Below are 12842 nucleotides of genomic sequence, written 5' to 3' on the forward strand. Positions count from 1 at the left end.
CTCTCTTTCTTCCTTTCCTTTCCTTTCCTTTTTTCCCTTTTTGGATTTCAACTTTTGAACTTTTAACTAAAACAAATGAGATTAATTGCTTTGTACTTAATAGCCTCCTGATTTCAAGGCTGAGTAACCCGCTTAGATTGTGACCTAGACTCAATAGATACAAAGGACTGGAAATTTGGACTATTGATTGGTTTTATTTTTTAAAATCCCCCCCCCCCCCCGCCCCAGTGACTAGGGAAAGTCTTTTATTTTACACAAATGAATAAAAGAAATGCACAATTAGACAAAATCAAGTTGAAGACTAGTGTAGAAATGAATAATTTTAATAATAAAACATGTTTCTATTTTAACTCCAGCCTACTTTGGATACGTGGCTCTCTGGAGAACGCTGTAATACCGGGAAAGATTGGGGGGGGGGGGGGGAAGAGGACCAGCATCAAGGGAGATGAACAGAGTTTACATCAGTGACGGGTGCTTTGTTGGAAGACCTGAGAGGCCAGGTTGGGGACAGATCCGGGAGAAAATCCACATGGTCGCTCAAAGTCAATTCTTATTTGATGGCACATAACCAATCAAACAACTTAAAGATCTAGTTCTGATGCTGGGAAAGATAGATGGAAAGAGAAGACAACGACCAGCAACGAAGTGGATGGACTCATCCATTTTTGGTCACCACGATATAAAAAAGACATTGCAATTCTGGAAAGAGTGCAGAGAAAAGCAACAAAGATGATTAGGGGGTTAGAGGCTAAAACATACAAAGAACGGTTGCAGGATTTGGGTTTGTCCAGTATAATGAAGAGAAGGACCAGGGGTGACACGAGAACTGTGTTCCAATCTTTGAAAGATTGTCACAGAAATAAGGAGGATCGACATATTCTCCAAAGCACCTGAAGGCAGGACAAGAAGCAATGGATGGAAACTAATCAAGGAGAGAAGCAAGCTAGAACTAAGGAGAAATTCCCTGACAGTTAGAACAATTAATCAGTGAAACAACTGGCTTCCAGAAATGGTGAGTGCTCTATCACTGGAGATTTTTAAGAAGAGACTGGATAGCTACAGTATTTGTCCAGAATGGGTTCCTGCTTGAGCAGGGGATTGGACTAGAAGACCTCTAAGGCCCCTTCCAACTCTGTTATTTTATTATAGAAGCAATGGTTAAGTAGGAGAAAATCTATCTATGTGGCCAATCCAAGAGCTGACACCAACTTGACAGTACAAAATCAATCCATTTTAACTATTTCCTTTAAGCTCTTTATCTACAATATTTTCTTTAACCTAATTTCACTATACTTTCATCTCTTTCTATATTGTATTGCTAATATGTTGCTTTATGGCTGATTTCTCTCTGTCCGTAGTATTAATCTTTCTCTATCTCTATAGTCATTGTCTCTGAAGCGATACCATTTTTCCCACAGAGCTCCATCGGACTTTTACAGATAGTCCTCAATTTATTACCACAATTGGGGCCCAAAATTTCTGTTGCTAATCAAGACAGTTGTTAAGTGCGATTTGCCCCATTTTACGAGCTTTCTTTGCCAGAGTTGTTAATTGAATCACCACAGTTGTTAAGTGAATCATAGGGTCATTAAGCAAATCCAGCCTCCCCCATTGACTTTGCTTGTCAGAAGGTGCAAAAGGTGGTCACATGACCCTGGGACACGGCAGCCGTCATAAATGTGAGCCAATTGCCAAGGGTCCGAATTTTGATCACCTGACCATGGGGATGCTGAATTTTGATCATCTGACCATGGGGATGCTGAATTTTGATCACCTGACCATGGGGATGCTGAATTTTGTTCACCTGACCATGGGGATGCTGAATTTTGATCACCTGACCATGGGGAACTGTGAAAAATGTTCATAAGTCACGTTTTTCTGTGCCGTTGTAAGTCGGGGACTACCTGTAATTCAATAAGTGTTTTTAAGTTTCTGTTTTTTATTCTGTTCACATCTAAAATTTGCTCTATTTCCCCATCTTTTCAGTTTATTTGTTCCTGACTAGGATTCTTTATCCTTCTCTCTCTCCCCCCCCCTCCCCCAGTCCTTATTTTTACAGTCTCTAAGAGAAATAGCTAGGAGAGTTTTTCCCTCATGCCACTCTGAGGGAAGGGATAAAATGCCTCTTTCTCCCCAGTTTTTTCAGCTGCTGATTCCTTTCTGTGGCCTCTCCTCATCGGGGCAGTCTATCTTTCAATCTGCCTCTTTATTTGACTCCTCGTGTTTGGCTCTCTTTATTTAGCTTCCTCTTCAAAATGGCTGTGGTGGCTGAGTCCTCAGGCAGCCATCTTGTCTTCCCCCTCATCTTGCCTCCTGCCCAATGCCTCCTGCCAATCAATCCTTTGATTGGCTGCTGCGGTTTGGCTGCCTCCGTTTGATTGGTAGCTGGGTTGCCTTGACGATGGGGGAAGGGCCAAGAGAGGGAGGGGGAAGCAGGACTACAGGTGCTTATCACCTGTTGGGACAGGTGGTCCTTTCACATTGGTAATCCCAAACCTTGGCGATGTTATGGTGCAGTTATTTATTTATTAGATTTCTAGCCCACTTTTATTACTGTTTATAAGTAACTCAAGGCGACGAACATATAGGTAGTCCTTCACTTGCAACAGTTCATTTAGTGACCATTTGAAGTTGCAACAGAACCGAAAAAAAGGGACTTATGACCATTTTTCACACTTAACGCCCATCTTCATGGTCACGTAATCAAACTTCAGATGCTTGGCAACTGGTACATATTTATGACGGTCACACGATCCCCTTTTGCGACCTCCTGATGAACAAACTCAATGGGGGAACCAGATTCACTTAACAACCGTGCCAAGAAAGGTCGTACAATGGGGCAAAATTCACTTAACGGCTGTCTTGCTTAGCAACATCAATTTGGGGCTCAATCATGGTCGTAAGTTGAGGACTACCTGGACATAATTCCTCCTCCTGCTTTTCCCACAACAGCCCTGTGAGGTGGGCTGGGCTGAGAGAGAGTGGGGGGAGGGGGGGATTGGCCCAAAGTCACCCAGTTTGCTTTCATGCCGAAGGCAGGATTAGAATTCTTGGACTTCCACTCCCAGAATTCACCAGCTGGCTGGGGAATTCTGGGAATTGAAGTCCACATATTTTAAAGTTGTCAGGATTGAGAACTACTGTGGCAAGCACCCCCAGTTTGAGAGAGGAAACTCCAGAGCTTCAGTATCTGTGAAAAGAAAGCATCCTTCCAGAGAATGGATTTCATCTTCCAACTGTGCTCAGTCTTAAATCAAGAGCTACCTGTATTCAGCGTTGGGATTCAGCCGGTTTGGACCGGTTCGGTCGAACAGGATGCTAATTTTACATCTGGTTCGCCAAACTGGTAGTTACAAGGACTGGCTGGCCATGCCCACCCCTCCCAGGAGTCTCCACGCGGTCCAGTTTGGATGCCAGATAAGTGCCTGGAGGCTCCAGGAGGACAAAAAAACGGGCCTCCCAGAAGTTTCGGTAGTCTGGAAACGGGCCCGTTTCCGGCCTCTGGACCCCTGGGGGGGGTCCGTTTTGCCCTCCTGGAGGCTCAAGGTAAGCCTCCGGAGCCTTGGGAGGATGAAAATGCCCCCCTTTCGCGGTACAGGAGGCTGAGTAGGCCACGGCCACCAAGCAACCGGGCAGAGAAATGGTTGCTAAATTTTTTGAATCTCACCCTTGCCTGGATTGCTTTTATCTAATAAATTGCACTGAGTGCCGATGGGGAAAACAGCCAGTACATGAATTAATTATCTTCTTCAAACATGTTTTAGCAGTGGAAAAGAAGCCCAGTGATCAGTGACCCACCACAAAGATTTCAGGGGGAGAAAAACGCCTTACCTGAAACATTGGGAACTATAATTAAAAATTATCATTTTGAAGAAGAAAGGCATCGAGCATTTAGCTAATTGCTGATCTGCCTGAAAAGGCTGTTGCTCTGTGCTGCTTCTATTGATGCCTCGTGAAATGTTTTTTTTTTTTTAAACTACTTCCACAAATGGCTTAATATTGATAAAGTTAATGTTATGAAAAGTAACGTCCATGAATATTGGCCACATCAAAGGTTTCTGTTGACTATTTCAGCTGGAATATCACCTGCTTTGGAGGGGGCGGGGGGAGAAGATGGAAATAAGTGGGATTTATGGGAACTGATGTCAAAAAAGGGAATAGAAGCAGATGATCAAAGCTCCAGCCCCATTTTTGTGCAAGTGGAGTATGCAATCAATAAAGGAGAATTTTTGTAGCTTAGGATTGATATGAGGGGTTCTTGGTGCTTTCTGAGCTTGGCTGTTTTCTTGCAGACGTTTCATGACCAAACTAGGTAACCTCATCAGTTCTAGAAGGGAGTGGGGGAGGAGGAGGAGGAGGACTGTGGGGTCCTTGGTGCTCTCTGAGCTTGGCTGTTTTTTTGCAGATGTTTGATGACCCAAACTAGATAACATTATGATTTTGTCACTGACACCCTGCCGCAGATGATTTTACGTGGGTGGGTACAGCCAGTCTTAGCTGTCTGGAGAATTCCACAGAAATATATATTTAATCTTCACGTTATCAATCTATTCTGCCAAGCTTCTATTTCATTACTTAAGGCAGACTATAAATTCTATACTAAACTACTTGCTCACCGTCTTAAATTAATTACAGGCAAGCGGCTACCTCTGCATCAATCCAGATGTATGCCAAAGACAATAACATAGTGAGCTTAGATGGATAGTTATTAAATGTAATATCGTTTTGTAAAAATAATTCAATTCCCCATTTCATACCATTTCTAGATACAGTGAAAGGACGGTTTCTGGAAACAAACCATAAAAATAAAAGGACAAATAAAAACTAATAGAGTATGTCAACATGTAGAGAAAATGTAATATACCTGATATAGGAATATTAATGTGGAGGCTGTGCATACAGGTTGCCTCAACTTACAACAGTTCATTTAGTGACTGAAGTTATAGCAGCACTGAAAAAAGTGACTTAAGACCATTTTTCACACATACGACCGTCGTAGCATCCCCATGGTCACATGATCAAAATTCAGATGCTTGGCAACTGACTTGTATTTATGATGGTTGCCATTTCCCAGGATCACGTAATCCCCTTTTGCGACCTTCTGACAAGCTAAGTCAATGAGGAAGCCAGAGTCACATAACAATCGGGCAACTAACTTAAGAAATGCAATGATTCCCTTAACAACGGTGGCAAGACAAGTCATAAGATGGGGTAAAACTCACTTAACAAATGTCATGTTTAGCAACGGAAATTTGGAGCTCAGTTGGGGTCGTAAATTGAGGACCACCTGTATAATATATTTAAAGACACATACACACATAAAATCAGAGTACACACCCAAAACACTTTGCAATTTAGTTATCTCAGCTGTGCATTTGTCAAAAAAAAAAAAAAAAAAAAGAAGAACGAAAAGAGAAGGAATATTTTGGGGGGTATCAGAGCTATCCCTGAAGACCAAGAGAAACATCTGAAAACTGTATTTGATCTCTCCCACCAACTGCCAAATTCTAATTTTCAAAGATTTTCAATCTTTTCACTATACAGGTGGTCCTCAATTTACGACCCCAACTGAGCTCCAAATTTCCGTTGCTAAACATGACATTTGTTAAGTAGTTTAGTATAGAATTTATAGTCTGCCTTAAGTAATGAAATAGAAGCTTGGCAGAGTAGATTGATAACGTGAAGATTAAATATATATTTCTGTGGAATTCTCCAGACAGCTAAGACTGGCTGTACCCACCCACGTAAAATCATCTGCGGCAGGGTGTCAGTGACAAAATCATAATGTTATCTAGTTTGGGTCATCAAACATCTGCAAAAAAACAGCCAAGCTCAGAGAGCACCAAGGACCCCACAGTCCTCCTCCTCCTCCCCCACTCCCTTCTAGAACTGATGAGGTTACCTAGTTTGGTCATGAAACGTCTGCAAGAAAACAGCCAAGCTCAGAAAGCACCAAGAACCCCTCATATCAATCCTAAGCTATCCCTGAAGACCAAGAGAAACATCTGAAAACTGTATTTGATCTCTCCCACCAACTGCCAAATTCTAATTTTCAAAGATTTTCAATCTTCTCACTATACAGGTAGTCCTCGACATATGACCGCAACAGAGCCTACCTATTACAGTCGTTAAGTCATGATGGTCATAATACATGTTAGTCACGCAACCAACCCGAATTTACAACATTTTTTTTTAGGCGAAGGCGGCAATCATTAAGTGCGAATGCCACGGACGTAAGGGACGGGTTTTGACAAAACTGTTGTAAAATGTAGTCATGTCAGCGCGAGAGGCCGCCAATGGCCATTGGGGGGGAAGGGGATTGTGCTGTTGAGCACCCGAAGTTCAGTCATGTGATTGCGGAGAGCCCTGACTGGGTCATAAGTAGCTTGCAGGTATTCTGTTGCAACTTTGAAAAGTGACCGGTCGTAAGTCAAGGACTAATCTTTAGACAAGGATCCTGTAGGGGTGGTTAACAAGGCCCACCCTTCTGGGACGCTCACCTGCTCCCTTGGTCATGACCTGATTCGGCTTGCTCCGGGCTCCGTCCCCTTTCATGGTGTAGGCAGCCACTGTGACCGAGTAGTTGGTCTCTGGCTGAAGTCCAGAGATGACCATTTCCTGAGGAATTAAAGCAAAGAATTAAAACAAAAAAGTCTTCCTTCCTTCCCTTTCCTTCCCTCTCTTTCTTTTTTTTCTTTTCCTTCCTTGGGAAAATATACCGGGGTCCAGCATGCAGGACACAGCACAAAGCAATCCTCGACACATCACATCACATCACAAGGAAACAGGGATGGGTGGGAAGGAAACCACACATTCTCCATACCAAACCCACACCTGGCAATGAAATCAATCCCGCATTTTAAACCGGAAGCTTTGAATAGGGAGGTCTCCGTTCTTCCTCGTCATCACAGAAAATGGTCTTGTCAACGGGATTTTTGTGGGTTCCTCAAAAGGGCAGAACCCCAAAGAAAAAAAAATCACTGTTCTCAACCAAACGGACTGTAGAACAACAAAGTTGGAAGGGGCCTGTGAGGCCTTCTAGTCCAACCCCCTGCTGAAGCAGGAGACCCTGTACCATTCCAGACAAATGGCTCTCCAGTCTCTTCTTGAGGAACACTCACAACTTCTGGTGGCAAGTTGTTCCAGTGAATGATTGTTCTAACTTTCAGGACCCTTCTTTTCCCTGAAGCAATACAATACAATAGCAGAGTTGGAAGGGACCTTGGAGGTCTTCTAGTCCAACCCACTGCCTAGGCAGGAAATCCTATATTGTTTCAGACAAATGGCTATCCAACATCTTCTTAAAGACTTCCAGTGTTGGGGCATTCACAACTTCTGGAGGCAAGCTGATTAATTGTTCTGTCAGGAAATTTCTCCTCAGTTCCAAGTTGCTTCTCTCCTTCATTAGTTTCCACCCATTGCTTCTTGTTCTACCCTCAGGTGCCTTGGAGAATAGTTTGACTCCCTCTTCTTTATGGCAGCCCCTGAGATATTGGAAGACTTCTATCATGTCTCCCCTAGTCCTCCTTTCTCTTAAACTAAACATACCCAGTTCCTGCAACCGTTCTTCATATGTTTGAGCCTCCAGTCCCCTCATCATCTTTGTTGCTCTTCTCTGCACTCTTTCTAGAGTCTCCACATCTTTTCTACATCGTGGTGACCAAAACTGAATACAGTATTCCAAGTGTGGCCTTACCAAGACATTATAAAGTGGTATTAAGACTTCACGTGATCTTGATTCTATCCCTCTGTTGATGCAGCCTAGAACTGTGTTGGCTTTTTTGGCAGCTGCTGCACACGGCTGGCTCCTATTTAAATGGTTGTCCACTAGGACTCCAAGATCCCTTTCAGTTACTACTGTTGAGCAAGGTACCACCTATACTGTACCTGTGCATTTCGGTTTTTGTTGCCTAAATGTAGAACCTTCCTCTTTTCACCATTGAATTTCATTTTATTAGATAGTGCCCAATGTTCAAGTTTGTCAAGATCCTTCTGTATCTTAAGCCTATCTTCTGGAGTGTTGGCTATTCCTGCCATCTTGGTGTCATCTGCAAATTTGATGAGTTCCCCATTTATTCCCTCATCCAAATCATTGATGACATTGATCATTGATCATGTCACCCCCTAGTCCAGTGATGGCTAACATTTTCCCCATCACGTGCCAAAAGTGGGGGAAGTGCTTCCCTGTAGCCTCCGGAGCATGAAAAAGAAGGCTGAAGTCAGCTGACAGGGCAACGCCTCGCGTGCCCTAACAAATGGCTCTGCCTGCCACCTGTGGCATGTGTGGCATAGGTTCGCCATCACGGCCCTAGTCCTTCTTTTCATTAAACCAGACATACCCCATTCTTGCAACCATTCTTCATATATTTTAGCTTCATATATTTTAGCCTCCAGGTCCCTTATCCTCTTTGTTGCTCTTCTCTGCACTCTTTCTAGAGTTTCCACCTCTTTTTTCACATCATTTTAAAACTCTCTTTTCTTGTTTCGTTTCAAAGGGGGAGTTTAGAGCACGAAAAATAGCAAGGGCTCTACTTCTAGCTTTCTAGAGCGCAAAAACCAGCTGCTTGAGAATAATAAGCCCAAAAGATGCATTTTACAATCCCGGCAACTCACAACAGTAGGTTTGCACAAAGAATCCACTTGTTTTGGTTTAATCCTTGTGTCTTAACTCGGTTTAGCTGGGTTTGCACAGTGGCTCATTTATATTAGTTCAATTCATGTATTAAGCTGTTTTAACTGGGTCTGCACAAGGCCACAGTAATGTTGGTTTAACCATCCCTTGTTAACTTAGTTTAACATGGTCTGCCCCCTTTGCACACTTATGTTTGATTTATCCCTTACCTCTTAAACTACTTTGGCTTTGCATGTCTGCACACTATGTTGGTTTAAGCCTCATTTCTAAAGCAGGGTTAACAGGGTGTGCATCTCTGCACATTTATTATGTTGGTTTAACTCTCATTTCTTAAGCTGGTTTAACAGGGTCTGCATCTTCACACACACTCATGTTGGTTTAACCCTCATTTCTAAAACCGGTTTAACAGGGTTTGCATCTCTGCACACTTATGTTTAATACAACAGAATAGAATAACAGAGTTGGGAGGGACCTTGGAGGTCTTCTAGTCCAACCCCCTGCTTAGGCAGAAGATCCTACACCGTTTCTGACAGATGGCAGTTCAGTCTCTCCTTGGAAGCCTCTAGTGACAAAGCTCCCACAACTTCCGAAGGCAACTTCTCTTCCATGGGTTGATTGTTCTCACTGTCAGAAAATTCCTCCTTACTTCTAGTTTGAATCTCTCCCTGTTCAGTTTCCATCCATTATTCCTTGTCTGACCTTCAGGTGCCTTGGAAAATAGCTTGACCCCCTCCTCTCTGGGGCAGTCCCTCAAATATTGGAAGACTGCTACCAAGTCTCCCCTGGGCCTTCTCTTCACTGGACTAGCCATGCCCAGCTCCTGCAACCATTCATTTTATGTTTAGCCTCCAGTCCCCTCAACATCTTGGTTGCTCTTTCTAGAGTCTCAACATCTTTTTTACACCGTGGCGACCAAACCTGGATGCAGCATTCCAGGTGTGGCCTTACCAAGGCACTATAAAGTGGTATTAACGCTTCACGTGATCTTGATTCTATCTACGTTGGTTTAACTCTAATTTCTAAAACTGGCTTAGCAGGGGTCTGCATCTGTGCGCACTTATGCTGGTCTAATCCTCACCTCTTAAGCTAGTTGAACAGGGTTTTCATTTGTGCACTCTTGTGCTGGTTTAACCATCATTTCTAAAGGTGGGTTAACTCCCCCAGATTCCATGCAAAAAAGCCAACCCAACATTCAGAGGGGCTGAAGCACACCAAGCTGCACAAAACCTAACGGGGGGGGGGGGGGGAGAAGAAGGGGCCGGGGGGGGGGGGGGGAGAAAGGGAGATACTCAACACCATGCCATCACTAACAACATGGAAGGGAGCCAAGTACAGGTCATCACAGCGGAAGCGTCTTACTTACGTATTCTGCAGTATCATCGGTCTCCCACTGAACAAAAGAAGGTAGGCAGGTGAGGATGAAAAGGGGAAAGAGAAAGAAAAGTGAGGTGATGGTGGGAGTACAGGGAGGGGGCTGCCTGGGGAGAGAAAGGTCAGTGCTCAGAAGCCCCCCCCCCTGAGGTTGCTGGGGCAAAGTGGGAGGGGGTGGGTGGGAGATTGGTGAGTTTAGTTAGTAGAATGCATCACTCTGGTTAATGGGTGGGGGACGGGTGGCTGAACTGGGCTGGAGAGAGTGCGGTTTCAGAATTATAGATAGTCCTCGCCTTACGGCCATTACATTTAGTGACCATTCGAAGTGACAACAGCACTGCAACAGACGGGGCAACCCTCATAAATACACGCCAGCTGCCAAAAGCGGGCAAATTTTGATCCGGTATTTTCATCTTGGGGATGAAAACTGGTCCTAAGCCACTTCTTTTTCCCCCAGTGCTGTCGTAACTTTGAACTACGGTTGTTAAGTCGAGGAGTACCTGTAAGCATTTTAAAATGCTTTGCCTGCAATCCCTTCTTCGACCATGGGCTGCTCTGGCTGCCCTTTGAAACCTGGAGAAAGTGCTTTCCTGGGTCAATTGATTTTCATCAGAATCATGAGGACTAGAATCTTTCTCCATACAGGAGGGATGCAGCTGAATCCTTGCTTGGCGTGTAAACATCAGGGCTTAGCACCTCCAGGTAGAACTGGAAACGGCTTCTACCTTATAAATAAAAACTCCTTGGCATCAGTCTGCACCAGATCACTATAGGCAGTCCTCATTTAATGACCATTCATTTAGTGACCATTCTAAAGTTATGGAAATGCTGGAAAAGGGACTTATGACCATTCCTCACACTTATGACCACCAGAGTACCCTGCGGTCATATAATCACAATCTGGGCACTTGCCAACCACCCTGATTTTCCGACAGTTGTGATTGCAGGGAAGATCTCAAGCGATGCCTCGTTTAAACATCATGGCCGATTCGCTTAACGGCCACAGGGAAAAAAAAAAAAAGCTCATAAAATCAGGGGCAGCTGTGCGATGCCTGACTTAATGACTGTGCTGCTTAACAACAATTTTTCGGGTCCCTATTGTGGTCATAAGTCGAGGACTACCTGTAGAACTGAGTGGGTAGACGAGACTTATCTTCTCTTTTAATATTCACGTTAGGGACCATCAGGGGTCAACCTCAACCCTCCAAACTTCTGTCATTGTCAGTTCCTAGTTTTTGTTTCTTTCAACAACGAAAGAAAATATTTAATACACACCTGGGCAACGATTAAAGAGGTTTTTTTTAATTGCCTTATTTTACAGGATCTGTTTTTGGGGAAAGGCAAAAAATATTCTTGTTTATGACGAACAAAGGCAAGAGAGGGGGAGGGCCGTAACTGTGAAAAGCAGCCCTAAGTTCCCATTTTTCAGTGCCGTTGTAACTTTGAGCAGTCGCTAAGTGGACTGTCGTAAAGCCGAGGACTACCTGTATAAGGATGGAGGGAAACTTGGGTTTTTCAAGATCCCTGTTGCAAGTCAAGGACTACCTGTAGTAGCCAGAAGTCAAAAGTTGACTCAGGCCCCAAAAAGAGAAAGAGGAGGAGGAGGAAGAGGAGGAGAAACAGGAAACATCCGTTGTTAATAAACTGCGTGGTTGCCTTGGGTTCGAATCCAGCCACGAGAAGCGCCTTGCCACCCAAAAGGAGAGAGCCTCGTTCCCCACCCCTCACCTGAGCATCAGCCAACATGACATCCTTGATCTGGGGCAACCCACTGGCTTCGCCGTTCTCCATGCGTACGTAATGCACTTGGTAGCCACGTATTTGACCGTGCTGGCGGTTCTGGACTGGGGAACGCCAGAAGACTTGGATGGCCGTTGAATTGAGGACTTCCACCTTCACCTTGCGAGGTGGGGCGCTGGGCACTGGAAAGTGAGAAGGGAGGAGGAAGAGAGAGAAGAGGGAAAGGGGGGGAGGAGAGAAAGAAAAGGGTTCGACTTTAATAGGGAGGAATTAGTCATTGAAAAAAGGCCAGCGAAAGCGCGCCTGGTTTTCAGGTGGACCTAAAAGATGCTGGCATGGAAACCCACCCGCCGCTCCTACGCCTTGCTTAGCGATGGAAATTCTGGCCCCAACTGTGGCCGTAAGTCGAGGACCTGTGTTAGCCAGTTGGGATATTTTATTCTTGATATATTTGCGGGTATGTTTTACGCTGGATGTTTTAATGGTTGAAAGTCACCGTGAAACCAATGAAAAGAACCGAGTATGTAAAATTAAATTCAGAAAGACGTTTTCCTAGTTTTATTTGGAGAAGTGAGGAATTCTAGCTGGCATTTCCCCCAAGGATTCTGCCTCTGGACTCTGATTTGTTCCCAGAAAGAAAAAAAAAAAAGCTTAATTAAGTCTCTTCCCTATGGCAACCTGACACATAAGCCGGTGAAAAACCAGCCATCAACTTATCTTGGATTTAAATTTTCTTTATATACTGCAGCTATTCCTTCTACTCTGGTAGCACGTTATTTCCCCCCCCCCCCCTCTTAAATTTGGATGATTTGGGGGAATTGCTAATTCCTAAAGGGGAATAAAATGCTCCTTTAACCTCAATGTTGGTCTGGATGAAACTAAGAATTTCTTACAGCAAAGGCCAGAAGGAGGCAGGCTGGTTGCCTTGGGGCAAAATTATTGGTAGAACATAGGTAGTCCTTGACTTACAGCCATTCGTTTAGTGACCGTTTGAAGTTACAACAGCACTAAAAACAGTGACTCGTGACTGTTTTTCACTCTTACGACCGTTGCAGCAAAAATCAAAATCTGGTCTGATCAAAATCCGGAAGCTTGGCAA

The 12842-nt window shown here is 44.1% G+C and overlaps 1 protein-coding gene across 1 annotated transcript in view; it reads right to left on the bottom strand.

Annotated features, from left to right (window-relative positions):
- Positions 1–12842, bottom strand: part of PTPRS (protein tyrosine phosphatase receptor type S) — a 242388-nt gene that overhangs the window by 67397 nt on the left and 162149 nt on the right. The window contains exons 12-14 of the mRNA XM_081960707.1: positions 11732–11925; positions 9996–10022; positions 6501–6618 (exon numbers count right to left, since the gene is read on the bottom strand). Of these exons, the coding sequence (XP_081816833.1) occupies positions 6501–6618; positions 9996–10022; positions 11732–11925 (339 nt within the window). The remainder of the gene's footprint in view (positions 1–6500; positions 6619–9995; positions 10023–11731; positions 11926–12842) is intronic.

Source organism: Natrix helvetica (genome assembly GCF_964273705.1).
Source record: "Natrix helvetica genome assembly, chromosome: 1".
Lineage (NCBI taxonomy): Eukaryota > Metazoa > Chordata > Lepidosauria > Squamata > Natricidae > Natrix > Natrix helvetica.